Source organism: Palaemon carinicauda, chromosome 17, assembly GCF_036898095.1.
Source record: "Palaemon carinicauda isolate YSFRI2023 chromosome 17, ASM3689809v2, whole genome shotgun sequence".
Lineage (NCBI taxonomy): Eukaryota > Metazoa > Arthropoda > Malacostraca > Decapoda > Palaemonidae > Palaemon > Palaemon carinicauda.
This window is the reverse complement of record NC_090741.1, coordinates 62,922,090-62,948,957: the sequence shown is the minus strand read 5'-3', so window position 1 is coordinate 62,948,957 and position 26,868 is coordinate 62,922,090. Positions and strand designations below refer to the sequence as shown.

General features: G+C 41.1%; 2 protein-coding genes across 2 annotated transcripts in view; both read right to left on the bottom strand.

Moving 5' to 3' along the window:
- Positions 1-14,856, bottom strand: part of Pyroxd1 (pyridine nucleotide-disulfide oxidoreductase domain 1) — a 34,856-nt gene extending 20,000 nt beyond the window's left edge. The window contains exon 1 of the mRNA XM_068391136.1: positions 14,611-14,856. Coding sequence (XP_068247237.1) covers positions 14,611-14,745 — 135 coding nt within the window. The 5' untranslated portion in view covers positions 14,746-14,856. The remainder of the gene's footprint in view (positions 1-14,610) is intronic.
- A 4,796-nt stretch (positions 14,857-19,652) lies between these two features.
- The window catches only part of LOC137656819 (polypeptide N-acetylgalactosaminyltransferase 1-like), a 295,944-nt gene continuing 288,728 nt past the window's right edge, over positions 19,653-26,868 (bottom strand). Inside the window, 4 exon segments of the mRNA XM_068391130.1 lie at positions 19,653-20,918; positions 21,206-21,344; positions 24,130-24,272; positions 26,306-26,492. Coding sequence (XP_068247231.1) covers positions 20,644-20,918; positions 21,206-21,344; positions 24,130-24,272; positions 26,306-26,492 — 744 coding nt within the window. The 3' untranslated portion in view covers positions 19,653-20,643.

Below are 26,868 nucleotides of genomic sequence, written 5' to 3'. Positions count from 1 at the left end.
AGCTTTTCAAGGCCAGATGAACTGCCAACAGCTCCTTGCAGTTGATATGCATACTCCTCTGGCTCGAGTTCCACAGACCTGAGCATTCCCGACCGTCCAGCGTCGCGCCCCAGCCCAAGTCCGATGCGTCCGAGAAGAGAACGTGGTTGGGTATCTGAACAGCCAGGGGAAGACCCTCTCTTAGGTTGATATTGTCCTTCCACCAAGTCAGACAAGACTTTATCTTTCCGGAAATCGGGATCGAGACCGCCTCTAGCGTCTTGTCCTTTTTCCAGTGAAAAGCCAGATGGAATTGAAGAGGACGGAGGTGTAGTCTTCCTAGTGATACAAATTGCTCCAGGGATGACAGCGTCCCTACCAGACTCATCCACAGCCTGACTGAGCAGCGTTCTTTCTTCAGCATCTTCTGGATGGATAGCAGGGCTTGATCTATTCTGGGGGCCGACGGAAAAGCCCGAAAAGCTTGACTGTGAATCTCCATCCCTAAATACAGAATAGTTTGGGATGGGACCAGCTGCGACTTTTCCAAATTGACTAGGAGTCCCAATTCCTTGGTCAGATCTAGAGTCCACTTGAGATCCTTCAGACAGCGACGACTGGAAGAGGCTCTGAGAAGCCAGTCGTCCAAATACAGGGAGGCTCGGATGTCCGATAAGTGGAGGAATTTGGCCACATTCCTCATCAGCCTCGTAAATACGAGAGGAGCTGTGCTTAGGCCAAAGCACAGGGCCCGAAACTGGTAAACCACATCTTCGAAGACGAATCTCAGAAAAGGTTGGGAGTCTGAGTGAATGGGGATGTGGAAGTAGGCGTCCCTTAGGTCTAGAGAGACCATCCAGTCTTCCTTTCTGACCGCTGCTAAGACTGACTTTGTGGTCTCCATGGAAAACTTCGTCTTTGTGACAAAGACATTCAGAGCACTGACGTCTAGCACCGGTCTCCAACCTCCTGTCTTCTTTGATACTAGGAAGAGACGGTTGTAAAACCCCGGTGATTGAAGGTCCGAGACTTTGACCACCGCTCCCTTCTCTAGCAAAAGAGACACTTCCAGTTTCAGGGCTTGTCTCTTTTCTTCCTCTCTGTACCTGGGAGAGAGATCGATGGGGGACGTCGCTAGAGGGGGTTTGCGTACAAAAGGGATTTTGTACCCCTCTCTGAGTAACTTCACAGATTGTTGATCTGCGCCTCTCCTCTCCCAGGCTTGCCAGAAGTTCTTGAGTCTGGCTCCTACTGCTGTCTGAAGTTGCGGGCAGTCAGACTCTGCCCTTAGAGGACTTGGATCCTTTCCTCTTCCCTCGCTTCCCTTCGGCACGAGCGCCTCCTCTGCTGGAGGCTCTGCCACGAAAGGGCGGAATAAAGCGAGACGCTGGAGTGTCTAACCTCGGTCTAGCAGACAATGTAGGCAAAGGGGGAGCTTTGCGAGCCGAGGACGCAACTAGATCGTGGGTGTCCTTCTGAACTAAAGATAAGGCAATTTCCTTTACCAAGACTTCCGGGAACAGGCACTTGGAAAGGGGAGCAAAGAGTAGCTCAGATCTTTGGCATGGCGTCACTCCAGCAGACAGGAAAGAACAGAGAGACTCTCGCTTCTTCAGGACTCCGGACGTGAATGAGGCGGCTAGCTCGTTGGACCCATCACGGACGGCCTTGTCCATGCAGGACATAATGAGCAAGGAAACATCCTTATCTGCAGAAGAGATTTTCCTGCTCAGGGCTCCTAAGCACCAGTCTAGGAAGTTAAAGACTTCGAAAGCCCTAAAGATCCCTTTAAGAAGGTGGTCCAGGTCCGATGGTGACCAACAAATTTTCGAGCGTCTCATGGCAAGGCGGCGGGGAGAGTCTACAAGACTTGAGAAGTCGCCCTGGGCAGAGTCAGGAACTCCCAAGCCGAGAACTTCTCCCGTGGCATACCAGACGCTCGATCTAGACGAGAGTTTAGATGGGGGAAAGGCAAATGCTGTCTTTCCTAAACTCTTCTTAGTCTCTAACCAATCTCCCAACAGCCGCAAAGCTCTCTTGGAAGAGCGAGAGAGAACGAGTCTAGTAAAGGCAGGTGCGGTAGCAGGCACGCCTAATACAAACTCTGACGGCGGCGAACGAGGAGCCACAGAAACAAAGTGGTCAAGGAACAACTCCTTAAATACAGCCATGACTTTTCTAAAGTCCAATGATGGATGAGTTGCCTTAGGCTCGTCAAGTTCTGAAGGTTGATCCTCTTGTGGTTCAGCAACGTCCTCATCTGATAGTTCCTCATCCGAAAACTGATGAGGAAACGGCAAAGGAGTGGGCAACGTTTGGCTCGCTGAGTCCGGTCGCACTGGTGCATGCGTGACGGAGCCGGACGCAGCGTCATGGAACTGCTGCACAGTCTGTGAACTGTCAACAACCATGGGTGCGCGAGGACGCACAGCGTCCACCCGAGACTGTTTAGACCGTCTGGGTTGTGCAGTCAACACCATACCGGGTTGCGGAGGTTGACGCACCGCGTCAAAACAAGTCACCTCTGATGGTTGCTGAACGTCCTGAACGTCAACAACCACCTCCGTGCGTCGCCTAACGTCAACGTGCGGCTGGCAACCCACACTGGGTCGCATCGGTGGAGGTACAACCCCAACAGGTAGACGCGAGAAAGTTACCTCAGCGTCAACAGGACGCACAACAGACCGCTTGGATGGTTGTTGGCCAGAAGGTTCAGCAGCAACCTTCTCCGCATTGAAGTCCTCCATCAAGGACGCAAGCTTGGACTGCATGTCCTGCAGCAACACCCATTTAGGGTCTGCGGCAGCAGGTGCGGCAACAGACGGGGTGAGCGACTGAGGCGGCACCGCTTTGCCTCTCTTAGGCGGCGAGCAGTCATCAGATGACGGCAACGAGTCCGAACTGACCCAGTGGCTACAACCGGGACGTTGGACTTGTCCTGAAGGGACCGACTTACGCTTCAAAGGTCGTGAGACCTTGGTCCAAGGTTTCTTACGAGACACACCTTCGGACGACGAGGTAAAAACGGGCTCTCTCGTCTTACGTTGGTAGGGGCGATCTTGGGGAGATACGCCTGATACCATAGAGGGAACGTCTGTTCGCTGATCAAGGCCTCTCGAACCCATGAGTCGTACGACATTGCTTCTCCCCTGTGCTTGGGAGCTTGCAAGAGGTCCCGGACTAGGAGGACGACAGGCACGAACAGACGAACCCTCAAGCGCAACACTGTTCACAACACTTTGAGAAACACTAGGCACTTTATCACTTCCCGCAGCACTTTGGCACTTTAGTTCCTTGACGTCCGCCATGAGTTGATTGCGGTCACTTGCAAGGGACTCAACTCTCTCCCCCAAGGCATGGATAGCACGCATCATGTCAGCCATCGATGGTTCCTGAGTGCTAGGAGGGGGGTTAGGAACAACCACTACAGGGGAAGGATTAGGTTGAGGGACATGAGGAGAGGAAAAATCTACCGACCTAGAAGAACTTCTCCTTACCCTATCTCTCTCTAGTCTGCGTGTATACTTCTCAAATTCGATAAAATCGAATTCCGAAAGGCCCACGCATTCCTCACACCGATCTTCCAATTGACAGGTTTTACCCCGACAATTGGAACAAACAGTGTGAGGGTCGAGAGAAGCCTTTGGAAGATGCCTATGACAGTCCCTAGCATTGCATTTTCTGAACTTGGGAACTTGTGAAAGGTCAGCCATTTTGAATTGGTCAAGGGAAAATTCCAAAAAACGATCTAAGTCATCAACAATTAATCCGATACAAAAAAAGAGTTCAAGGATTTATTTGAAGAAAAAACACCTGTACTGCGAAAGCTCAAACCAAAATAAAGTACTTCACCAAATATGATGGGAAAAACTCCAGGTTTCAACAGCGAGTAAAGTACGTCTTGTCGACAGAGAAGAAATTGAGTCTTTGTTTACATCGAGTATGGTATCTGGCCGACAGTTGGCGCTGGTGGGCACACCCGCAACCTGTATAGCGATCGCTGGCGAGTTTTTACTGTTTTTTGTCTGTCGAGCAACAGAGTTGCAGCAATTATATATTCACCGGCTAAGTTAAATATTTAAAAATTTATTTTATAATTAAAATATCATTTTTAAATATTTAACTTAGCCGGTGAATATATAATAGCTGATTCACACCCAAGGCGGTGAGTAGAGACCAGAGTTAATTAAGTTTACAGCGTATAAGCTAAGAGTTTTTTCATTTTGACAGTTATCAATATAACAAAACCAAAATATATAGGTACCTGGTAAGGAAGTTGACTTAGACGATTACTCTGCCTTGTAAGTCTGTCTTCCTCACGGAGCCCAGCGATCCTCTTAGGATGCTGAAAGACTCCCAGGAGCTGAAGTATCAAGGGTTGCAACCCATACAACAGGACCTCATCAAACCCCTAATCTGGGCGCTCTCAAGAAATGACTTTGACCACCCGCCAAATCAACCAGGATGCGAAAGGCTTCTTAGCCTTCCGAACAACCCATAAAACAATATTAAAAACATTTCAAGAGACAGATTAAAAGGATATTGGCATTAGGGAAGTGTAGTGGTAGAACCCTCACCCACTACTGCACTCGCTGCAACGAATGGACCCAGTGTGTAGCAGTCCTCGTAAAGAGTCTGGACACCTTTTAAGTAAAATGACGCGAACACTGACTTGCTTCTCCAAAAAGTCGCGTCCATAATACTTTGCAGAGATTTATTTTGCTTGAAGGCCACGGAGGTTGCTATATCTCTAACTTCGTGCGTCTTAACCTTAAGCAAACATCGGTCTTTCTCATTCAAGTGAGAATGAGCTTCTCGTATTAAAAAAATCTGATAAAATATGACAAAGCATTCTTTGACATAGGCAATGAAGGTTTCTTAACTGAGCACCATAATGCCTCAGATTTCCCTCGTAATGACTTAGTACGAGCTAAATCGAACTTAAGAGCTCTAACAGGACATAATACTCTTTCCAGTTCTTTGCCTACGATCTCTGATAAGCAAGGAATATCAAAAGATTTAGGCCAAGGACGAGAAGGCAGTTCATTTTTGGCCAGGAAACCAAGTTGAAGTGAACAAGTGGCTTTTTTCTGTAGAAAAGCCGATGTTCTTACTGAAGGCATGAAGTTCACTGACCCTTTTAGCCGAAGCCAAGCACACTAGGAAAAGTGTCTTGAGGGTGAGATCCTTCAGGGAGGCTGAATGTAATGGCTCAAACCTGTCTGACATGAGGAACCTTAGGACCACGTCTAAGTTCCATCCAGGAGTTGCCAAACGACGTTCCTTAGAGGTCTCGAAAGACTTAAGGAGATCTTGGAGATCTTTATTGTTGGAAAGATCTAAGCCTCTATGTCGAAAGACCGAAGCCAACATGCTCCTGTAGCCCTTAATCGTGGGAGCTGAAAGGGAGTGAACCTTTCTCAGATGTAAAAGAAAATCTGCGATTTGGGCTACAGAGGTACTGGACGAGGACACAGATGCTGACTTGCACCAGTCTCGAAAGACTTCCCACTTCGACTGGTATACTCTAATGGTAGAAGCTCTCCTAGCTCTTGCAATCGCACTGGCTGCCTCCTTCGAAAAGCCTCTAGCTCTTGAGAGTCTTTCGATAGTCTGAAGGAAGTCAGACAAAGAGCGGGGAGGCTTGATGGACATTCTTTACATGGGGCTGACGTAACAGATCTACCGTTAGAGGAAGACTTCTTGGAAAGTCTACCAGCCATTGAAGTACCTCGGTGCACCACTCTCTCGCGGGCCAGAGGGTAGCAACCAACGTCAACCTTGTCCCTTCGTGAGAGGCGAATTTCTGCAGTACCTTGTTGACTATCTTGAATGGTGGGAATGCATATAAGTCCAGAAAAGACCAATCCAGTAGAAACGCGTCTAAGTAGATTGCTTCTGTATCTAGGACTGGAGAGCAATAGATTGGTAACCTTTTGGTCAACGAGGAGGCAAAGAGGTCTATGGTGGGTTGACCCCAAGTAGCCCAAAGACTCTTGCCCACGTCCTTGTGGAGGGTCCATTCCGTGGGTATCACCTGACCCCTCCGACTGAGACAGTCTGCCAAGACGTTCAAGTCCCCCTGGATGAATCTCGTCAACAGGGAGATGCCTCGAATTCTTGACCATAAGAGAAGGTCCCTTGCGATCTCGAGCAGCGTGAAGGAGTGTGTGCCTCCTTGCTTGGAGATGTACGCACAAGTTGTGGTGTTGTCTGAGTTGCCTCTACCACTAAGTTTCGAAGAAGCTTTCTAATATCATCAAGGCCAAGTGGACTGCTAATAGCTCCTTGCCGTTGATGTGCATGCTCTTCTGACTTGAGGTCCAGAGACCCGAGCATTCCCGACCGTCCAGGGTCGCACCCCAATCCAAATCCGACGCGTCTGAGGACAACACGTGGTTTGGGTTCTTGACTGCTAGGGATAGTCCCTCTCTCAGACTGATATTGCTGTCCCACCATTTCAGGCATGCCTTTACTGGTTCGGAGACTGGGAATGATACCGTCTCTAATGTCTTGTCCTAGTTCCAGTGAGAGGCTAGATGGAACCGGAGAGGCAGAAGGTGTAGTCTCCCTAGTGAGACAAACTGCTCCAGGAATGAGAGAGTCCCTACGAGACTGTTCCAACTCCTGACTGAATAAACGTTTCGTTTCAGCATTAGTTGGACTTCGAGCAGGGCTTGACTGCGAATCTCCATCCCCAAATATAGAATAATCTGGGATGGGATCAGTTGGGACTTTTAGGTTGACCAAAAGTCCCAACTCCCTGGCCAGACTCAACGTCCAATGTAGATCCTGCAGACAGCGAAGACTGGACGATGCTCTGAGAAGCCAGTCGTCCAAGTACAGGGAGGCTCGGATCCCCGATAGATGGAGGGATTTTGCCACATTCCTCATGAGCCTCGTAAACACGAGAGGCGCAGGACTGAGGCCAAAGCACAGGGCTCGAAACTGGTACCCCACATTCCTGTAAACAAACCTCAGAAACGGTTGGGAATCCAGGTGTATAGGAATGTGGAAGTATGCCTCCTGAAGGTCGAGAGAGACCATCCAGTCGCCTTCCATAAATGCTGTCAAGACAGCCTGGTAGACTACATCGTGAAGTTTGTCTTGACAATGAACACATTGAGCGCACTTGCCTCTTACGTACTCCTGCAGTGAACATGGCTACCAAATCATTGGAGCCATCCCTGAGGGACTTGTTCCTGCAGAGAACGTGGCTGTCAGATCATTGGAGCCATCCCTGAAAGCCTTGTTTATGCATGACATAATTGTACAGCAAAACTTCAAAGGCTCGAAAATAGCTGTGAAGTCGACCTGTAAAATCTTGGAGCGTCTCATGGCCAGGCGCCAGGGAGAGTCTATGAGGTTTGAGAAGTCTATCTGGGCGGAGGCAGGAACTCCCAAGCCGAGAACTTCTCTCGTGTCATATCAGACTCTCGCTCTATAAGCCAGTTTAAAAGAAGGGAAAGCAAAGGCTGTCTCCCCCAAACTCCTCCTGGTGATAAACCAGTCGCCTAGCAAACGTAAAGCTCTCTTAGAAGAGCGAGAGAGCACTAGCTTATAAAACAACGGCTTCGAAGTAGCTAGGCCTAGTGTAAGCTCTGACGTTTAGGAGAACGAGGAGCAGCAGTTACAAAAAGATCCGGACAAAGATCCTTAAAAATCAGCATGATTTATTTAAAGTCCATAGAGGGCTAAGCAGCTTTAGGCTCCTCTCCGTCTGACAGAGTCCTCAAGGGAATATCAGTAGGAGGGGGAACAGCAACTTCCTCATCTGAAGGAACCTTGTCCGACAATAGCCGAGTCTCAAGCAAGGGAGAGACCTACCGTGGTGGCAATGCTTTACAAGCAGAGTCCACACGCACTGGTGCGTTAGTAGCGGACCAGGACGCAACGTCATGTAACTGCTTGACAGTCTGTGAACTGTCAACAACAACAGGTGCGTGAGGACGCACAGCGTCCACTCGAGACTGCTTTGACCGCCTAGACTGAGCAGTCAAAACAACTCTAGAATGCGGAGGTTGACGCTCAGCGTCAAAACAAGTCAACTCCGATTGTTGGCGAACGTCCTGAACGTCAACAGGAGCATCAGCAAGTGGCCTAACGTCCAAATGTGGCTGAAAATCCACACGAGACCGCATCGAGTGTGGTTCTAAATAACCTGACTGACGTGACTTGGCTACGCCAACGTCAACAGGACGCACAAAGGAACGTTAGGGTGGCTGAAGGCCAGGATCTCGATGAGATAAACGGCTAGGCTCAACGGACTTATCGGCAGAATAGTCTTCCATAAGGGAGGCAAGCTTATTCTGCATGTCTTGCCGTACAACCCATTTAGGATCAACGGGAATGGTTGCGGTAAGAGACAAGGGTAACGTCTGTGACCGCAAAACCTTGCCTACAAAAAGACTCTCAGAGTCTGTGTTACGCTTTTGTTAGGCGGCGAGCAGTCTTCCAATGACTGCATAGGGTCAGAGCTGTCCTAATAGTTAAAACCAGGACGCTGGACCTGTCCTGAAAGGACTGACTTTCGCTTAAAGAGCCTCGAAACCTTGTTCCACGGTTTCTTATGCGAAAAGCCTTCGGATGACGAGGAGAAAATCGTCTCTCTCGCCTTATGGTAGGGGTGATCTTGGTAAGATACACCCGATACCATAGAGGGAACGTCTGTTCGCTGATCAAGGCCTCTCGAACCCATAAGTCGTACGACATTACTTCTCCCCTGGGCTTGGGAGCTTGCAAGAGGTCCCGGACTAGGCGAACGACAGGCACGAACAGACGAACCCTCGGTCGCAACACTGATAACACTTTGCGCAATATCACTTTATCACTACGATTTTCTGTTTTGCACTTATTTCACTGAAATCGAATTTTTTAACAATTCACATTAGGTATGAATAAAACTGATTTCTACCTGAAGCACGCAATTCTACCCTCATCAAAAGGTTGTAATTGCAAAATCAGTCGTATAATGTAAGCACATTAATACCATCAAAAAACAGTAAACATCTTTTAAGATAAAAAAATCAGTGGCTGGGGAAGAGACTAAACACTAGTTCATTCAAAACTACGTTTTCAATCTCTCACCGTACAGTGCCTTGGGACGAGAATAAAAAACTAAAAACGTTTTATCCTTTCTCCCCGTACAGAGACTAGGGACGAGAGTAACTCGAGAACAACGTTACTCGCTTGGGACGAGATAAAGATCGGAACGTTCTCTCTCCTCTCTCTCTCTCCGTCTCTATCTCTCTCTCTCTCTTGATTTCGCTCCGAAGAGAAGAGCCCACTTACCTTTCGTCAATAAACAGGTTATTTGACCAAAGGAAAAAACTGAAAGGTTTTTCAATTTAAAGTTCCTTTAAAATAGTCTTTAAAACATTTAAGCTTTGAAAGAAAAAAGAACAAAACGTCAGAATCGATTTACTCCTTCTGCAAAGTGAAACCGTGATACTCTCTCTCTCTATCGTAACGATAGAGCGCAAACTGCGTAGCATAAATAAACTAAACGTTAGTTCATCTTTGAAACAGTACGAAGACTATTCAAAGAAAAAACTATCATAAAATATTTACTAAAAATATTTCATTTAATAGTTTTAAATCATTAGCTCTGTAAAAGTTATTTACGATTGAAAAGGGCTTAACGTTGTTTAACTTCGGTTTCCAAGTTAGGACCGCCTACTCTAAGGAAAGGTCGCATATAAACAAATCATTAAAATTTATTTTGATGTTTATTATAAATGGAAAGCTAATCGAAGAGGCCTAATAAAGGCGGATGAGATATAAAATATATAGAGGAAAATCTATAATTAATTTATAACGTGATAAGATAATTGCTAAAAGCCTAAACACACTTCCGTACTGAGGGAAGGGTCGGCCATTTAAAAGTCAAGGAAAGTCCAAAAAAACAATCCAAAGTCATCAAAAATTAAATCTATCCAAAAACGAGTTCAAGATTTAAGTTGAAGATAAAACACCTGTACTGCGAAAGCTCAAACCAAAATGAAGTACTTCACCAAATATGTTAAGAAAACTCCAGGTTCTACAGCGAGTATGAATACGTCTTGTCGTCAACGTCGACAGAGAAGAATTGAAGGTTTTGTTTACATACAAGAGTGGTATCTGGCCGACAGTTGGCGCTGGTGGGCACACCCGCAACCTTCATAGCGATCGCTTGCGAGTTTTTTGAGTGTTTTCTGTCGAGCCGCAGAGTTGCAGCTATTATATATTCACCGGCTAAGTTAAATATTTAAAATTACAATTTATAGCCAAAAAGTAATACTGAAAATCACAAATTTTAAAATTACAGTAATTTGTATTTTTCCTAGCTATAGAAACATAAGTCCTTTAGTAGGGGTAAGATTCTGTTGAAAGCTGGAACCAGCTAATGAAGAATTATCGAGGTTCTGACAGTGCTCAGAGCCTCCTTTACCAATTCTGGTTGTTAGGCCTTAGCATAAAATAGTACTATGAGCCCTAGCACTTAGGGTGCCGAACAACAATATGAGAACCCTTTTATTTATTAGTGATGGCTGTTTTCGGGGCAAGATATCTTTTTATTTTGCTAAAGTTTCTTTTGTATTTTACCCAGGATTTTCTGGATCATTGAAAAAAATAAAAACCCTGTTGATACAGTACTTATTTAGAAGAAAATTAAACAACCATCTAATTCCTGTCATATAATGTACTGTATATTAATTTTTGGCAAATATTTGTGTTGGCGTATATAGCGTTTTTATTTTTCCATCAACTCAAAATTTATATCAGGAAGTTTAATTGCAATTCTGATTACTGTTGAGATATAACATTTTAGAAGATAATAAAAGCAAAATAAATGAAATAGCTCAAATAATAAGGTAGTTAAAGTTATTTCCTGATTTCAGTTTTTCAAGTTTTTTACTGTTTGCAACATATTGCAGTCACCAAAGAGTTAAGCTATGCAATGATAAATGGGAGGCCCTGTTAAGGAACAGGTAGAGCATATTCAAATTTAGGAGTGAAAATGCTTAAAACAGGTTAGATAGGAGGATCTGGAACCCAGCCAAGCATACTACGTTAGGTTAAGTTGAATTGTATCCCTATATTCTCTGAGTTAAGACACTTTCAGGGTTCCATGGGGAAGAAACCCACAGTCAGAGAAAAAACAGGCTTGTTAGCTTATGATATTGATTTACGCATGTATTACAAGTTTCCAGATTCAGCGCACCCAAAAACCTAAGACCTCCAACAGTATATGTTTAGTACATTCGAGGCTGGGAAAACACTTTAGCAAGTGCTTTGTATCAATAACAGAGGCCAGATATGTATACAGTAAAACAAAAGACTATCAGTTGATGAATTTCAGGGTTCACAGTATAGTATCATAGTTTTAACCAAGTTATTTAGACTGGGGTGATTTTTCCAGTCAGGTGGGACCTGGGATCATAGGTTAGGTTAGAGCATGTCCTAAAAATGTCCATTTCTACACATCACTAACTTGCTTTAGTTTTCTTCTACATCTAAAATCAAGTATTCCTATAAAGTTCCCCCAAATTGTTAGATGCAGGGGATGGGGATACTGAAAAAATCAAGTGTCTGGACAGAAATTATTATCTACAGATCAAGAGGGCAAAACATATCAAAGACTATCACAAAAATGATATTAGAATGCTTCGTTTAATGATGGAAATCTTGTAAAATCTTACTTGCTAAGCTAATATACCAGAGGATACCACAGGCTGTACACAATAAATTTTAACTCAGTGATTATTCTAGGCTTGTACTTGATAACTTTCAAATAATAATTACGATCAGTTTGATAAATTTTATACAAAAAGAAAGAAAACTTGAATGAGTTAGTGACACGTAGGGATGGATATTGCCAGGACATGTCCTAACCTGACTTGTGGCCCCTGGTCACACCTAAATGGGAAATCCCCCATTTGGGTAAAACTACAATATTGTGAACCATAAATTCCTTCAACTGGTCATCTTTCTGTTTCATGCATATCTGGCCACTGTTAATGATACAAATCACTTTCTTTTGGCAGTGTATGTAGTTGGTTGGGACTTTCTTATCGAGAGTCAAAAAGATTTTTCTTATTATGAGTCAAAAAGATTTTCTGAAATGGGTAAACAATTATGATGCTAGCTTTAAGACTTATGAAATACAATATTATGATTTAGTGTTGCCTTGACATAAGTGAGGACAGTTGGGAAGAAAACACTAGAGTGAGAATTAGTCTTAATAGTAAGCTAAGAATTCAGCTGCATAGAGGGGGGGGGGAGTTGTCGCAGGAGGGGTGTAGCCCCTGGTAAATAAAGATACAGCTCTTAGGTTAGGTTGAGAACCTTAGGTTAAGTGGTGTTCGTTGTGTTTGTTTCCATTTTAAATGTAGTTGGTTGGGACAAGCATAAACTTTCTTATTACTTGTCAAATCTATTTTCTTTACGGGGAAAATTACCCAGTCATTCATACGATATTATGAAGCTAGTTTCACGATTTAGGAAATATAACTTAGTGTTTCTAGCAAGGAGTGAAGCCGGTTTGGAAGCAAACATAAGGTTGAGACTTACCAGTCTTAGAGTAAGCTAAGGATATGCTGGTCTAAGAGGGGGGGAGGGGGGCAGATCCCCAGTCGGTAATTTGGTAAGGATACGGCTCCTAGGTTAGGTTGGGAACCCTAGGCTCGGTACTGTTCTTGTGTTTGATTCCCAGAGCATTTGTAATTCAATGGGCCAGACTGCAAAATTTTTAAAAGTTCAACTGAATAACCCCACGTTAAAGGAAACACAAGAACATAACCTAACCTAAGAGCCATATTCCTACTTACCAGGAGGGTGCAACCCTGACTACAACTCACCCTTAGACAGCTCTATCGTTAGCTTACTCAAGGACCAAGTCTCAACCTTGCGCTTGCTTCTCAACTGGCTCCACTCCTGGCAAGGTATAGTAATACAATCATATTTCTTATATCGTTAAGCTAGCTTCATATTATATTTCAGACCAAACTAAACAACAGAACTGGGCGTCCAAAATACTTAAAAGAACTGCTACATATTGCGCAGCCAACAAATCGCGCCGACACAAGAATAGCTACAGATGGCTTCACTGTTGGAATCTAGATTTATATCTACTTTAGGCTCCAGAGCCTTTAAATATGCGGCCCCGAGACTATATATAAGCTCCCGTGAAACATTTGAATGATTGAAGACATTAAGGTTTTAAGGTAGAATGAAAGAATTAAAACACTTTTTCAAAATAGATTGATCACCAAAAATCTTGAAAGACTTTCTCAATTGGCCAATTTTTTGTGCAATTGAAGAAGACACAGACCTAATGAGTTTCTCAAAAGTAAATTTGCTGTCGAGAATCACACCTAAAATTTTAAAAGTTATAACAAAGTTAAAGAAACATTATCAATACCGAGATCAAGATGTTGAGGGGCCACTGTCCTTGACCTACTTACAATCATAAGCATGTTATTATACTCCAGCCCCCATTTACCATTGAGAAAATCCCAAACTAGCCAGCCCTCGTTCATTTCTTATAGCAAATTCAAGTGCAACTATAAATTAAAGTATCATATATTAACTTTATGTGATGCTAAATATTTATCCAGTTTTTAACACTTTTACCCCCAGGCTCTTTGGAAATTTCCAACCCTTAACCCCCAAGGGGTTATTTTTTCCCCTGCACATTTTGCAGCATATTTTCTTTAAAATGCTCTAACAGCCTTAATTTTTTTCATAGAGAGGTCAGGTTGGTCTCATTCTCTTGGAAAATGCCTGATTTTTCTTAAAAAATTATCAAAAATATGAAAAAATAAATTTTTATATCATTTTTTTGCATGGACGTACCGGTACGTCCATGGGGGTAAAGGGATGGCTTTTGTGAAACGTACCAGTACGTCCTTTGGGGGTAAAAGGGTTAATGACCCAGTCTGTCTACCCTAAGGTTACCCATGTAACCTAACCAGGAGCCATATCCTTACCTATCTACAACCCCTTACACCGCAATATCCTTAGCGTACCCTAGACCAAGCCTCAACCTTGCATTTCTTCGTTTCTCAACCGGCTTCACCCCTAGCAAAGTAAAACTAAATACAAATATTTTGTAAATTGTAAAACCATCTTCATATCGTATTTCAGACATTCACCTGTATGTATGATGACGGATAAGAATACAACAGTGTAAATGGGGCTGCAGGGGGACGCTAGCCCCCTCCCGGCAGGAAAGTAGGTAGGTAAGGACATGGTTTGTCGATTAAGTTGGGGGGTGGGAGTTTAGTTTAGTTGGTGTCCATATTTTATGCTCGCTGGAGGAACTGGCTGCCGATATACAAAGGCTCCCACATGAAAAAAAGGGAGCCTTTGTATATCTGCGACCAGTTCCTCATGCATTGATTAAAAATGGACATTAATTAGCCTAAACTTTTCCCCCTAACCTAACCTACAAGCCATGTCCTTACCTACATACCTAAGGGGGGGGGGGGGGCTTAACGGTCCCCTGCAACCCCCCTTACACTGCCGTATTTCAAGTTAGCCATAATAATACATACAGGTGGACGGTACCATACATACACCCTAGAAAATGCTTAGAATTTATGTGTATGGAAGTAAAAGAGCTTGTGGCCTAACCTATACCATACTTACATGCTCCGCACAGGTAACACCCGCTATCCCTCCACCGACGACTATATAAGTATATTCCTCCATATCTTCATGTTCTTCCACATATGTCTTTTGCTTCTTAACCTTGATTTGATGCTCTTCTGAACTCGAATTCATAGATTTAACTCGTCCCTTTAAACCTTAGAAAAAAAAGAATTTCGGTTTACACCATGATTGACATCGGACTCTCGGAGTAGTCTATGACGAAATATAAACACCGGCGTCTTCTATTAACACAGTAAACGTAAACACGTTTTATCAATCCTTGAATTGTTTGACACCTACACAACTTGCAGTTACCAATTCTTATTTGATAGTATCTTAAACATTTATTTTGTTTTCCATAAAATATACCTCACAATATTTATAAAATTCCCGTTATCTTAGTATATATGAATTTTGAAAGTAATTTAAAATGCATATCTTAAGTCTCCGATATATTAGTCAACATAATGTCCATATTTCATGCATGCCCAAGCGCTTTCTCTGATATTAACGTTCTTCATAATATTACTTAACTATATTTTCATGTTACAGGATTGGATTCTAGAGCAATGTATAGAAAGGTTAGTCCTCTAATTTTCTTGTTTAATTTTGGAAGCAACGCAATCTACAGAAAACTGTGTTGTTAACTATTTATCTTTAACTACCCATTAGAGGGAAACGAACGTTTGGCTGTTATTATACCTAAATACATGCAATTGCACCACTCAGAACTTTATCTTTAACTACAAAACGCTAAACGGTCTTCGGTTAGAAATGACAGCTAGTGGTCTTTTTGGAATAAAAATGAAAAAGTTTTAAATAACACTCAAAATTGCTAATTAAACAAGCGACTAACCAGTGACCTCCTTTCTGCAAATACCATTGAGTCAACGTTAAATTATAATCATGAGATAGTTTTCTGTTATATTAGCTGGCCCTAGCACATGGAATTTGTTTATTGTTTAAAATCCTCTCGTGTTATAATTCTTGCAAGCTAAGTAAGCTACAACCCTAGTTGGAAAAGCAGGATGCTAAAAGCCAAAGGGCTTCAGCAAGGAAAATAACTCAGTAAGGAAAGGAGAGAGATAGAATGGCGTGCCTGGGTGCCCCCTTGAGCAAGAGAACCTATGACCCTCGAAGACCATGGTACAGTCTACAGAGGCTATGACTACATGACACTACCGTAGACTAGAGAACAATTGCTTTTTTTATGTCCTTACCTAGCAATGATACAGTGGTGTTTTATTTAAGGTCACAAGCAAAACACCTGTTATTTCAACAAAGACAAAATATATACTGAAAAAAACTAGCCACTTACTGATAAATGGGGGTTAAGTAGTTTCTGTTTAAAGCAGTAATGCACTGTAGATACATACATACATACATATACCAAAGGCACTTCCCCCAATTTTTGGGGGTAGCCGACAACAAGAAACAAAACAAAAAGGGGACCTCTACTCTCTACGTTCCTCCAGCCTAACCAGGGACTCAGCCGAGTTCAGCTGGTACTGCTAGGGTGCCACAGCCCAACCTCCCACATTTCCACCACAGATGAAGCTTCATACTGCTGAGTCCCCTACTGCTGCTACCTCCGCGGTCATCTAAGGCACCGGAGGAAGCAGCAGGGCCTACCGGAACTGCGTCACAATCGCTCGCCATTCATTCCTATTTCTAGCATGCTCTCTTGCCTCTCTCACATCTATCCTCCTATCACCCAGAGCTTTCTTCACACCATCCATCCACCCAAACCCTGGCCTTCCTCTTGTACTTCTCCCATCAACTCTTGCATTCATCACCTTCTTTAGCAGACAGCCATTTTCCATTCTCTCAACATGGCCAAACCACCTCAACACATTCATATCCACTCTAGCCGCTAACTCATTTCTTACACCCGTTCTCACCCTCACCACTTCGTTCCTAACCCTATCTACTCGAGATACACCAGCCATACTCCTCAGACACTTCATCTCAAACACATTCAATTTCTGTCTCTCCATCACTTTCATTCCCCACAACTCCGATCCATACATCACAGTTGGTACAATCACTTTCTCATATAGAACTCTCTTTACATTCATGCCCAATCCTCTATTTTTTACTACTCCCTTAACTGCCCCCAACACTTTGCAACCTTCATTCACTCTCTGACGTACATCTGCTTCCACTCCACCATTTGCTGCAACAACAGACCCCAAGTACTTAAACTGATCCACCTCCTCAAGTAACTCTCCATTCAACATGACATTCAACCTTGCACCACCTTCCCTTCTCGTACATCTCATAACCTTACTCTTACCCACATTAACTCTCAACTTCCTTCTCTCACACACCATTCCAAATTCTGTCACTAGTCGGTCAAGCTTCTCTTCTGTGTCTGCTACCAGTACAGTATCATCCGCAAACAGATAGAACCATGAAAACTGTCTCCTCTTGATTATAATTAGAGTATTTTAAATCGAACAATTTAGTGCAAATAGGAATCAAGACTTTGAAATAATACCTACAACGAAGCATCAAGAGCTGCACTGATGCAAGGACCAAGATGGGATAAGACATTCCATCTTGCTATGGACTAACGGACGACATTCCCTTATAAGTTCTACCTAGTGAATGAGACAATTTAACAAAATGGTCTGAAATGTAATAAAGCAGTTGGCTAACTCCCATTTTCTTTATATTTTTTTTCCCGAAGTTTTTACGAAACCTAGTCATTCCCTTATTGTGACATTTGCATGTTTTTCACAGGTTATAGTGCCCCTCAGAATTGTATCTGCCTTATTTCATTTTCTTTTAATTTTGATAAATTACACTCAGCCAGCCTAGCCTTCTGGTTTTGATTTGAAACCTCTGTAAATGAGAGAATGGAAACTGAAAATTCTGGCCCTGCTTTCAATGCTATGTTACCAAGAACTCAATTGAACACAGATTTTGCTTTCTAGTCTGCCTTTTGCTTAGCAAACTATACTACAAAAGGATTGCACAGTAATTGGTACAGATATTAGCTACAATGAATTATTACGGGGTTATATTCATGAATTGGCAATTTGCTATACGAACCCTAATTACTTTTTTTTTTTTAATGCAACTGAAGCTTCATCTACATTTAGAGTACTACACAAAGTTTTCCTTACCTTCATACTTCCAAGTTGGTCAAGATGGATTTCATTTTCCTAAATCTTTCAGGAAACTTATCTTAATTTGAGTTTGGATGAAATTTGAGCAATTCAACCCAATGCTGGGTCCAGGAATGCCGCATTAAAGTCGGATTACGTTTACTGAATAGATGTGACTGGAGCTCTTGCTATCTTCTCTTGAGAATAACTACTACTTGAATTCCTATCTAATCTTCATCTATGCCTCATCTCCATGATATTTCAGGTATTCCTAGTGTTATGTTTTGCTACTTTAATGTCAATAATTTTCTGGACTGGGGTTCGAGTTCCACTCAAGCTCGATAATTTCTTGTAGTGTTTGCAGCATCATCATCCATGTTAACTAGGATGGTGGAGGGGGGAGCCTACAAGTCGACCTGCCGAGCCATCAGCAGCCATTGCCTGGCCCTAACTTGTTGGAGAGGGGGCTTGGGCACTGATCAGTCTCTAGGGCATTGTCACTGTCCCTTGCCTTTGCCATGCATGAATAGCCTTTTAACATTTATAGTGAATATAAATCTAAAATCAAAAGGCACGTGGAGACACTTATTATGGGTTTAAAAACATATCTTCAACACAAGGGTTATTTTTCTTATAGATTTAATGTTCGATAATCTTGTAATTCCTATTTTGTAAGTTATCTCCAGAACCCTTTTTGGATGCAAACTATACTATCTTAATGCATTTTCTACACAGCAGCAGTCTTCAGGCGTCCCCTAGCAGGTTTTCATGGACTGTAGTATCAAACCTTACAGCAGAATCTGTAAGGAACTATATACTGTACCTCATTTTCCTTAAATTATGTAAGACATTATTTTTGCTATAATCTTGCTGGATAGTTTCCCCTTTTCTCATCTATATGCTGCCAAATATTTTCATAATGTAAAGAATCAGTTTCATTGCCGTGTTGCAAATTATTCACATTATACATTGTATACAGCATTCTTAGAGATGCACTCCTATTAAAATGATCTCAAAAGGATATAGAATTTGTAAGACAAAGAAACCTTTGATAAGGAAGATGTGCAATGACACTGTAAATAAAACTTAACATGGAAGAGATGGCACAAGGAATCTACATCTGGCTTGACTATATGACTTTTAATAAGCTCTCTTGCATCTAACACTTGCCCTGGATCCACGCTTAAATTTGGTTTTCTAAAGTTAATCCATTACTATGTCTGAGTAACCTTAGCAAAGGTATGCTCTTTTCTGGGAACTCTTGCTTCATTGTTTCATTCCAACAGTCAAAAGGTTGCAACAAATCTCTATATATTCAACTTTAATACAAAGAACTACAGCATACGCATCCTAGAATACAGTACTCAAATCTTTTGATTGTCTTTTTTGGGGGGTTAAGACTTGTAGGTACTAGCCTCCTGGCTAGTACAGTGGCTACATGTTTGCTTAGCATTTGCATGGCAGCAATTCGATCCCAGCACGGGAATGGGAGTTTAAACTGTTTACTGGGGAGGCCACTGCTGTGGTTATGCACCGCAAGGGGGGGGGGGGGGGGAACTGGGCTTGCCCGGTTGACATTCAGGTGAGATTCTAATCTGATGAAACTGGAATTGAAACCAGACAACTTTACCTATACATATAAAAAGATTTTCCATGACAGTTCCACACCCTTCTCACTTTTCTTTTTCCCTACAGAAGCTAAGATAGATTTGAGTGTTTTGCCCATCTCAGATCTCACCATAAAAAATAAACTACAAGGTACAGTTAAATAATTCCTAAAGTACAACTCCAAGTATAAGGTTCCTCAGTATAAAACTGGAAGTTCCATTAATCATCTGTAACAATAGAATGAATATGACTGCATCCCTTACTAAACTTATTATAATCTCTTAATTTCTATAATGAAAGGGTAAAGATTACAATGAAAATTATGCACATTTTATGTACAAAGTCCTTCTTGTTGTTTTTAAATACAAATACAGCTAAAAAAAGTATCCAGAATGTTACCATAGTAATAACCTTCATTACAAAAGTGTTAAAATAAACCATACTTAAGAAAAGTTATTTTCAGGAATGTTTCAGACATGAAATGGAAAGAGACAGCAGAGGCACAACCACGATACAGGTATAAACACAACATACACAAGAAACATGATCTGATCACAAGGGCATCAGATTATTTGACTGTTCTCATAGACATAGTACATATTGTTCGTACACATCTACAGGTTACCAGCTTAACGTTTTTCATTACTATTAACAACATTTACACATTTGCAGTATTACATACAACACAATTCTCTCCATAACAGTCTCGTCACACCACCAACATTATAGGAAGGAATTTATATATAAAAGTGAAAGCTTGATTTACAACCATCAAACACCAAACCCTACAAGCTTCTAATTGGTACATAGTTACAAAGGGTCATTTATGAAAATAATAAATTGCACCATACTGCACACATTACATAGATCCCATTTTGTCAGTGGTTACGCATTCATGCATTTTATATTTTATTAAGGAACATGATATGAAATTACATTTGTTACTGGATCCTACAAGCTTATCATCTTAGGAGTAAAAGCAGCATTTGATGCTGCTTTTCATATAACTTTTCGAAGACTTTGGTATCTCTCAACAAAAGTTTTATAAAATTTTCCAGAAGCCAACAAAACAATTTTCATACCTACTTTACAGTACAGTACTCCCTTCCATCAGTAACATATGTAGGTTATTGTCTGACATGAGAACTCAAGAACACACATCCAAGTGAATACGAACTAATATCACATAAACGAGATTTGGCATATGGAGGACTAAACTTTGATTTTATCACAAGGAAATATTTTCCTTCCCTCTTTGCCATACATATGAGGATGATTCTGTTCAATTTCTAACTACTATATATCAACTTCATCTCTTCTCAGTCCAATCCTCATGTTCGAAAATCCACTTCTGGCTTTTTGTATAAGTATCACACTTTTGGAGAGACAAAGTCTCCGGATTGGCTCTTGCTGGCAGATCAAGACAGAGTCCTGACATGATGTGACGCAAGTGATGCGAATCCTCCTCGTAGGTCCACCGCTGACGCTCAAATTCATTGCAAGCCATAATGCGGACTTGAGGTTCCTTTGAAGCGTCTGCATCGGGAGCATCGAGACAAACGCTTTCGTCGGTCATGATGTAACCTAGAAAAAGAGTTGTACTTCAAACTAAAGCATTTTTTTTTGCAATTCTTCCTAGTTTTATTTGTCCTACTATGAAAGTTTACATAAAACTGGCACCTCCTTCATTATTTCCTAATGATAATAATGATGATTACTATAAATAAATGTAGATTCAGTAACATCATAGGCTGCAGGTTACCCATGCCTTCTCTTTAACATTTACCATTAGACTAAAATTATACAAAGCTACTTCACTTTTGAAAGAAAGCATTCTGTTTTCCTGGACAAACATGCATGGTTATATTTACCTTTTTTACTGAAGACAAAAGTTTGTGGGAGGTAAGTTTCTATGACACACTCTCTCAAAACAGTTGTTCCTGTAGGCTGACTAGAACCTCCCACTCCTACAGGCTTCTGCAGACAGCGACCTTGGTACTCATTACGAATCTGTTGAAAAGAGTATTTTATTGATATGATTGCAGTACAGTACATGAGTTTACATTAATAAGAAGCACGAGATACATTTAATACTATGAACAAAAGAAACATCTCTTATGAAGCTCAATGACAGCTATTATTCATATAAGAACTTACAGAAGGTTTTTACCCTTCAATGAAATAAACAGAACTAAATGCTACCAATCCACATTAGACATTATGGTTTACACTCCAATACTCAGTAGTTTTATTTTCCTTCTCTTCTTGCCACTCACTTTTTAAAATCTTCACTAGAATACTTCTGAGTGAAGTAATTTAGTCTGTTCTTTCTAATCAAAAGTAATCAGAATGTAACTAAGAAACAACATTCATTAGAGAATTCCTGTAAATGATTTGTTATAGCTAATGCAGGTACCTTACATTAGGCTTTCATCATTTTATATGTACATACATATATCAAGGCACTTCCCCCAATTTTGGGGGGTAGCCGACATCAACAAAGAAACAAAAACAAAAAGGGGACCTCTACTCTCTACGTTCCTCCCAGCCTAACAAGGGACTCAACCGAGTTCAGCTGGTACTGCTAGGGTGTCACAGCCCACCCTCCCACATTATCCACCATAGATGAAGCTTCATAATGCTGAATCCCCTACTGCTGCTACCTCCGCGGTCATCTAAGGCATCGGAGGCAGCAGCAGGGCCCACCGGAACTGCGTCACAATCGCTCGCCATTCATTCCTATTTCTAGCACGCTCTCTTACCTCGCTCACATCTATCCTCCTGTCACCCAGAGCTTCCTTCACTCCATCCATCCACCCAAACCTTGGCCTTCCTCTCGTACTTCTCCCATCAACTCTTGCATTCATCACCTTCTTTAGCAGACAGCCATTTTCCATTCTCTCAACATGGCCAAACCACCTCAACACATTCATATCCACTCTAGCTGCTAACTCATTTCTTACACCCGTTCTCACCCTCACCACTTCGTTCCTAACCCTATCTACTCGAGATACACCAGCCATACTCCTTAGACACTTCATCTCAAACACATTCAATTTCTGTCTCTCCATCACTTTCATTCCCCACAACTCCGATCCATACATCACAGTTGGTACAATCACTTTCTCATATAGAACTCTCTTTACATTCATGCCCAAACCTCTATTTTTTACTACTCCCTTAACTGCCCCCAACACTTTGCAACCTTCATTCACTCTCTGACGTACATCTGCTTCCACTCCACCATTTGCTGCAACAACAGACCCCAAGTACTTAAACTGATCCACCTCCTCAAGTAACTCTCCATTCAACATGACATTCAACCTTGCACCACCTTCCCTTCTCGTACATCTCATAACCTTACTCTTACCCACATTAACTCTCAACTTCCTTCTCTCACACACTCTTCCAAATTCTGTCACTAATCGTCCAAGCTTCTCTTCTGTGTCTGCAACCAGTACAGTATCATCCGCAAACAAAAACTGATTTACCTCCCATTCATGGTCATTCTCATCTACCAGTTTTAATCCTCGTCCAAGCACTCGAGCATTCACCTCTCTCACCACTCCATCAACATACAAGTTAAACAACCACGGCGACATCACACATCCCTGTCTCAGCCCCACTCTCACCGGAAACCAATCACTCACTTCATTTCCTATCCTAACACATGCTTTACTACCTTTGTAGAAACTTTTCACTGCTTGCAACAACCTTCCACCAACTCCATATAACCTCATCACATTCCACATTGCTTCCCTATCAACTCTTATCATACGCTTTCTCCAGATCCACAAACGCAACATACACTTCCTTACCTTTTGCTAAATATTTCTCGCATATCTGCCTAACTATAAAAATCTCATTCATACAACCCCTACCTCTTCTAAAACCACCCTGTATTTCTAAGATTGCATTCTCTGTTTTATCCTTGATCCTATTAATCATTACTCTACCATACACTTTTCCAACTACGCTTAACAAACTAATACCTTTTGAATTACAACACTCATGCACATCTCCCTTACCCTTATATAGTGGTACAATACATGCACAAACCCAATCTACTGGTACCACTGACAACACAAAACACATATTAAACAATCTCTCCAACCATTCAAGTACAGTCACACCCCCCTCCTTCAACATCTCAGCTCTCACACCATCCATACCAGATGCTTTTCCTACTCTCGTTTCATCTAGTGCTCTCCTCACTTCATCTATTGTAATCTCTCTCTCATTCTCATCTCCCATCACTGGCACCTCAACACCTGCAACAGCAATTATATCTGCCTCCCTATTATCCTCAACATTCAGTAAACTTTCAAAATATTCCGCCCATCTTTTCCTTGCCTCCTCTCCTTTTAACAACCTTCCATTTCCATCTTTCACTGTCTCTTCAATTCTTGAGCCAGCCTTCCTTACTCTCTTCACTTCTTTCCAAAACTTCTTCTTATTCTCTTCATATGAATGACCCAATCCCTGACCCCACCTCAGGTCAGCTGCCCTCTTTGCCTCACGTACCTTGCGCTTTACTTCCACATTTTTCTCTTTATATTTTTCATACTTCTCTATACTATTACTCTGCAGCCATTCTTCAAAATCCCTCTTTTTCTCTTTCACTTTTACTTTCACTCCTTTTATATGTAGTAAGGCTAAAGTGTACAATCATAAAACCCTAGAACATTTCCACAGGAAAAATTTGTCCACTAAGTTGTGACAGTACAGAGATCTCTCCTATGGCCCTAAAAATATGTATGCAGAAGTCTCATGAACATCCACAACTTTGACCTACCTTTCCAAAGAACCTTGATTTACTGGGAAAGAAATTCTCCGGCCAGATGTTGTCTAAGTACCACTGGAAGCCATGGCATTGAAGGCGTTTCCTTAAGAGCATTCTGTCCTTGACGGTGACATCATCTCTGACACGAGCAGCCTCTGTTATGGGGCAAAAAATGCTATAAACACCATCTTTTTACATAGCTTTGTTATTTTCTATAAGAATGCTGGAATACTTAAGATATACATAAATCAAATGTTGAAAATACTAAGAATGATATTCATGTATACTGTAGATTTTATAAAAAAAAATGTAACATGGTAATGGTTCTAATGCTTTTTGTCAGAGTTTTGATCTTTAATATTAGAGAGATATGGCTATCCAGAAAATTACTGTCTTAAGATAGTAGACGCTACATTTGCATCAATATTCAACCAGAATTGTATATAAGACACGCCAAAAAAGCCTCAAAATATCTTAATTTTTTCCCAATACGATCTAACTTTCAAATCTCTTGTACTCTATAACTGTTTCATAAAAAAAAAAAATTATTCATACACCCCTTTCCCTGTCTTAATCCACACTGTTCTTCCCCTATAGATACTAACATCAACTGTCTTTCTATATGAAAAAAATACAGTACAAATTCCCTGTTATATTACAATAAGTAATATGGCTCTATAGTTTATGGATTCCTCTATTACTTTACCATTATACTGTACAAGGGATTCAGGGAACAATAATACCTTTAACCATTCCCTAATGCAGACATATTTTACAATTCAATAAAAATACTGTACTATCACCATACCATAATATTTCACTTGTAATACTATCAACTTGTAATGTCTTTTTATTCTTCAAATTCTTAATTACCCTCCTCAAAACTTCCTTACACAAACTTTCTATCTATGCTTTTGTGCTGATTTCCAATTGTTCATTATTCTTCTCCTCTACATCTACTCCCCAACAGAACAGATTCTTTTTACTAAAATGCTTGCTTACTTTCTCCCACTTATCTTCATTACTGTTTTTTCTCTTTCATTTTGATCACCCTACCCACCATCCTGTTTTGTAAGTACAATTTGTCATATAAATATACCTGAAACAATATCGCCTTTTTCACTAAAAATATTATTTCCTATTCTCAGCACATGTTTTTAATACTCATTTCTATGCTCTTTTACCCACAAACATTCCCAACTGCTTATGACCCAACTATGGAATTTTACAAACCCATCATTTACCCATTTCACCTCCACACCTTTAACTCTTGTCCAAATTTCATGCTCTTATGACTTCAATTTTATATAATTAGTCCCAATTAGATTTGCTGCCACATTTTCACCACTTCCTCTTCAGCCTAAGATTATCATATGCATCTTACAGTCAGTTTCAAGCAAACAATGATTGGATAAATATTTCCAGCCACTCCTATTGTCACCATTGGTTCCATCATCTTGCTCTTCAAATAACCTTGTTATAATTGATAATAAAAAAAACTCTGTTCTTAATTCTTTTATCTTCCTTAAGAATATTCATTTTAGGAAACAATGTATTTTTAACATTAAACTCGCTTCCAAAGATAATTGTACTATTCTCTCCAATCTGACTTAAACTACTTAAAGAACTGCTAAACTACCAACAATGCAATCTCTTTATCTGTCACTTACTTTTTCATTCACGAAACCTAGCACAACCATTCAAGACTTTTTAAACAAACCAGACAAAGAGACAGATTCTCCCCTAAAGATATTCTTTGGTTCTCATTCTTTTCCATTCTTGATCAATATATTGCATTAATACAACTTCCTCTAATATTTCATTCAATCTCTTCTTTGCAATTCTAAGAGCCTTCATGATTATATAATTGCTATCCATCTATTACAGTATATATACATCTCTTAGCTACCCTGAAAAACAAAGTTTATCTTTCACATACTATACTTGTACACACTGAACTTTCACCTTTGTCTAAATGTGTCAATAATTCTGCTTTCTCTCTTTCAATTCATCAATTACCATAAATCCTTTATATAATGGTACAATTGTTAATAAATATGATTCTACTTCTTTTCAACAAGATCTCTTTAGTTTCTTGGAAATAATGAATGAAAATATCTACCTACGAAACTTTCTTGCAAACATTTTACTTAGAAGAACTATCCAAACAGTATTTGCCATACCATACCTTTGTTTATTTTGAAGTAAAACTCAGCCCATTCGTCCAACCAAACGAGTGCCACTCGTGCTAGATTGCGATACAGGACACCTCCAACGCCACCTTCCCCAGGGAATGTGTAAGGCGAACTCTTTCGGAAGACATGGCCAACGTGGCTACATGGTGCTATCTCCACGGATCCACCACACATCCACACCTAAAAGAGAAAAAAATAAATATAACTTAGCAAAGAAAGTGGAGATAGCAAAGTATCAAATATACAGGCATACTTAAGACAAAATTTTAAGTGAAATTAATCAATATGTCAAATACTATAGTGTGGAAATGGAATATCAGAGTCATTTATTAAAATATAAATAAAAATAAAGGCTAATCACAATGTATCTAAGGCAATTTACACTTCTGTTTCACTGTATAAAGCATATACCAACAGACAAAGCACACATTTTCTTGCACTGTTTTAGATTGTGTCTGCATATTTTAATGCAATTGTCTACAATATTCCCAAAATATACTTCTGCTCTTAGTAACCATCACCTCAGCGCATGATTACAAAATTAAACAAAAGTAGT